This window comes from Alexandromys fortis, unplaced genomic scaffold (genome assembly GCF_014885135.2).
Source record: "Alexandromys fortis isolate MF-2015 unplaced genomic scaffold, M_Fortis_MF-2015_v1.1 scaffold_80, whole genome shotgun sequence".
In the NCBI taxonomy this organism is placed as follows: Eukaryota; Metazoa; Chordata; class Mammalia; order Rodentia; family Cricetidae; genus Alexandromys; species Alexandromys fortis.
In genome coordinates this window covers 7008478-7013066 of record NW_026068174.1, presented here as the reverse complement: position 1 = coordinate 7013066, position 4589 = coordinate 7008478, and the positions used below count along the sequence as shown (strand labels likewise).

The 4589-nt window shown below is 58.2% G+C and overlaps 1 protein-coding gene across 1 annotated transcript in view; it reads right to left on the bottom strand.

The window, feature by feature from the left end:
* The window catches only part of Rflnb (refilin B), a 9647-nt gene extending 7197 nt beyond the window's left edge, over positions 1–2450 (bottom strand). Inside the window, exon 1 of the mRNA XM_050128607.1 lies at positions 1547–2450. Coding sequence (XP_049984564.1) covers positions 1547–2193 — 647 coding nt within the window. The 5' untranslated portion in view covers positions 2194–2450. The remainder of the gene's footprint in view (positions 1–1546) is intronic.
* Between the last annotated feature and the right edge of the window lie 2139 nt (positions 2451–4589).

The following is a 4589-nucleotide window of genomic DNA, read 5'->3' as shown; positions in this document are numbered from 1 at the left end:
TTTTTTTTTTTTTTTTTTTTTTTTAGGTAAAAACCCACTCCTACTTCCCTACCTCCTCTGCTTCTGGGGTTGACAGGGCAGCAGCCATCCACGACAGAGGCTCCTACAACTCTGTGGCAGTGGACTCAGGGATGTGTCTGTTCCACATCGGCTTCCACTAGCCAGAAAGCTCGGGGGCAGAGCGCAGTCTTTAAGTCCGTCAGGGAAGCTCAGGTGACAGAGAGTCTCTGGTCACCCAGTTCGCTAGAATCGGCCCTCTGTGCTCGTGTGCAGAGATAAACACAGCGCAGAGGGCCCTCCACAGCCCTTTGTGCTCTTTGGCTTTCTGAGATCTGTCATTTTCTTTGCTTAATTTAAGAGCAAGAGCTACATCTGTGCCAGGGTGTGGAGGTGGCAGACAGACCAACCCCCAGGACAAAGAAGGCAAATGTTTCTAGAAGGTTGGCTGAGATCTTTACTGTGTTACCAGGACAAGACTCAAAAGCCAAAAGGACTGGTGGAGTGTCCTGGGGTACTGCTCCAGGGCTAGGATGAAGCTTGGTGACTCGGGGTTGGGGGAACAGATACAGTTCAAGCCAAGGTCAGTAATGAGGTGTGGGCACAGTGGGAGCAGAAACAGTGGGTCCTGCTCCACTCTCTGGCTGCCAGAGTCTCCCCATCACGGGGGCACATGCCAGGCAGCCCTGGAAGCTGCAGGGTTATGTGGTCACCCCAGTTTGTTCTCCCACACTCTCAAGACAACTTTCATTCGGGGGTCCATTTGGCTTCCCTTTCCCCGCCTCTCATTCCTGCCCACCAGACAGACACTCCCTGGGTATCTAGGTGTGGGAGGGAGATGAGGTGGCTTAGCAGTAAGAGAGACAAATGCACACAGAGACCAGAAGGATGGATACCAAGCCATAAGCTCTGGAACACGCCTGAGAAAGCTCTCAAAGGAGGTGACATAGCCGAGCATGGAAAGGCCACCAGGACTTGGATGGGAAAGGTGAGGGTCAAGGTTCAGGTCAGGTAGAAGAAGGGACATCGGAAACAGCTGTGAGTGTCTGGTCTGTGGTCAGAGCAGGTAAGATGAGGCTGAAAGGCCAAAAGGCCAAGCTGAAGCAAACTTCACCTTGGAATGAAGTATGAGGTGCTGATGCTTGCTGAGACAGGGTCAATAGGTCAAGAGGGCCCACACCACCAAAGTCCCACCATGATCCTTAAAAATAACACTGCCACTGGCTACTTCACGGGAGGTCCAGTCAACAGCCATCCCTAAGTCATATATACATTGAGTTTCAACTGTAGGCAGGATGTGGCCTCTCCTGAGACTCGTCTGCAAACCACCACCTGAACAGACAGATCCCAGGGCAAAAGAGACTTGGAGTTTTTCTTACAAAAAGTTGAAAGTAAAAGGATTAAAACTTTCAAAGCCTTGTCCACCTGGAGGACTCTGATATCATTGAGATCAGAACTCTGGCTGAGTTAGGTATTCAGAACAGGGGTCCCCGACAGCACACCGAAGGCTCATGGCATGACTCCTCAGGTCTCCCAAAGGTTGGCCCGCCTTGTGCCGCGAGCCCAGAACACACCCCTCTCCCAGGTCCCCGCAGAGGGAGGCTGCCTAGGGAGCAAAGCCTCGGGGCGTAGGCCCCCGGGTGGGGAGGGCCGGGTTCCCTGTCCGTGTCCCGGGAGCCCCACCCAGCCCGCCCCGGCAGGAATGTGGTCGAGCCACAGCTTGGCAGCCCCGGGGGCCACCACCTCGAAGGGAGGAGACCGCGGCTCGCCTCTCCCGGGGCTCCCGCGCCTCCCAGGCGATGACAATTTTCCAGCCACTGGCTCCAGCTGGCCAGGCTTTCTCGCTGCGCTCCCGCCCCGGCTCCCGGCTATAGCCACGCCGTCTCGACGGGCGGGTGGCTGCACCGACAACCGACTACGAGCGCTGGGGAGTCCTGGAGCGGGCTCCGGGTGGGCCAGCACGGGGAGAAGTCTGTGCACGAGGCAACTCACCGGGATGGCTGGGGTCGCTGCCGCGTCGGGCTCCAGCGTCCCCGGGACCGGAGCGCGTTCCCCACCGCCGCCCGCCGCGAGCCCCCAGTGGCTGGGGCTAGGGCTTGGGGGCAGCCCCGAGTCCGGGCTGTCCAGGACGCCGTCGCCTTTCTTCTTCGTGTCCACGAGCTCGGGGACATCCTGCAGGCTCAGCCGGCCCACCATGGCTGCGCGTTTGGCGTGGCCGGGGCACAGCCAGCTCGGCGTAGGAGTGCGAGAGAGGGCCGCACACGCGGGCCAGGGCTGCTGCCCTCCGGGCCGCCCTCCTTGCCCCGCCGCCGGCGCGTTGTCCGGGTGTCGCCGGCGGCCGCGCTCGCTCGAGGCCCCGCCTTCCGCCCCGCCCCGGGGGCCGACCCAGCGTGGTGACCGCCAAGAGGCCGTGCACCAGGGGCCGCTGCACTCCCGCCGCGCGCCGCCCAGAGTCTCCGCGCCCCGATCTTCCCGCGACGCCCCCTCCGCACCCCCCTACCGGCAACCGTGTCTCCCGCTGACAAGGCTGCCGGCCTCCGTACAGCCCCCCACCCTGTCTCTGAGGTGTGCGGGAATCCTTGCCCTGTCCCTCGGACCCCGGGAGGTGCTAATATCTCTAGATCTGGCAGCCCAGAGCCAGAGCCGAGTCCCAGCTTGCAGAGGCCTGGGGGGGGGGGGGGAAGGGGGACGAGCAAACAACTGGAAATTATTAATACTTAATGCGCCTCGTATGGCTCCGGCCGCCTGTTGGCTCAGCAGGGCCGGCTCTGGCTCTCACGTCTGCCCCGGAGGAGAGGCGGCCTACTCCTCCGGACTCCCGGGAGGCGTTGATCACTCCCTGGACGGGTGCTTAGCTGAACAGGCTGTGGCCAGGCCAGGCAGGAACGTCTAAGGGTGTCACAGGCTTGGATTTCCAAGAGAGACCAGCAAGCAAGCTGCCCAGCGGTTGGCTATCTTGGGGCCCAAGATCCCCTTATGGAGGCCGCATTTTTTTTTTTTTTTTCACTCACAGGAACTTTCCTTCCGTGCCATCTGAGGGGATCCCTTCTAAAAACAAGACAAAACCAAAACACAACAACAACAAAGCAGACTGTCCTTCCTGTTAGTTGACAGAGAAGACCCTTCTTTAGTGGGAACTAGTAGCACGGGGTGGAGTGGGGGCTGGGGGGCTGCCCAAATTCATTGCTTTTTTTCTCATCTCAATGTCCACGGTCACCACCGAGTACACACAGTACATACAGTCATCACACTTCCCTGACTGTGAATCGTGAGGCTGCTCTCTGAGATCCTGGAACCGTGACCTCCACCAGACCTACTGCGTGCCAGCTCTGAGCAAGTGTCACATACCCCACAGAGGACACCCCTGGCCCACCTTCGCAGGCCTGTCCACAACTCGGCAAAGACAAAGCCCATCTGTCCTGACGGTCTGACCTATAGTGGCTCAGTTCAGTCCTCCTTTCTCTCTCTGCCCATCATTTTCAGATAAGGAAACAGAGGGACTTGCCTTGCCTTCCAGTCACGTGGTAGGGAGAAGGCAGTTTGCTTTGAACCGGAAGCCAGCATCATCCCTTCTCCAGAGGATACATTCTGGAGCGGGCTGTATCAGGACGTTGTTCATTCGTTCAGGGCACGTGGGGAGAGGTTAGGATATCCACGGTGTATGGTGCCCGACAAGTGTCTACTGCAAGGACATGCTGTGCAGCCACACTTCCCCACTCCTGTTTTTCCCAACACCTGCACACCTCAGCAGTACTGTGCCCTGGCATTAGTGGAGGAATCCCTGTACTTTCCGAGGGTGTGGAAGGTGGGCTGGTCACATTGGGAAAGATGACCAGGAAGGTGGCAATCGCTCTAAGGAGATGGTAAGTCCGAAGAGCTCGAGAACGAGACCGAGAAAGCTCAGCATGCTAGGCCCCGACAACCACATTCCATCTCGGTGCCAATTGCTGTGGGGAGTTTGCCTGCTTTGGGACTTGCTGACTCCAGAGCTTGAGAAGCCACATTGCACCCTCTGAGCTGTACTCTGAACACTTGTTGTCTACGTTCTGTCAGAAGACTCGTGGAGACAGCAAAGCTGCCAGCATGAGAAAGAGAAGATGAAGCGTCCAGCCTTGGAGGGGTCAAGTGGATCCAGAGCACTCTTTTTGGTCCACATTCTCACTGGCACCAGAATCATCACCAGCAGCTGGCCCAGGATGTCACAGCAGCTTCTGGGCCCCAGGAGAAGCAGTCATCAAACTGGGCACAGGGAGTAGCTGGTTTACAACCTGACCACCAAGAACAACCTCTCCCAACTCTTTTAGACACAGACCAAACAGGGCATCCTCCTGCCTCTGGAGAACTACCAAGTAACTCTCAAAGCATAAGCTGAGTGACCCACCAGTCTGCAGTCTGTCCTTCCTCCTTCCCTCCCTCCCTCCCTCCCTTCACTCCCTCCCTCCCTCCCTTCACTCCCTCTCTCCCTCCCTTCCTTCTCTCCCTCTCTTCCCCCATCTCCAAAGCTGAGATAGGGTGAGGGCAGAGGTGCTCTTGGAAAGAGAGAGAGCCAAACCACTGGCTCAGCACCCCACCCCCAGAAGGGGACTTCCAGT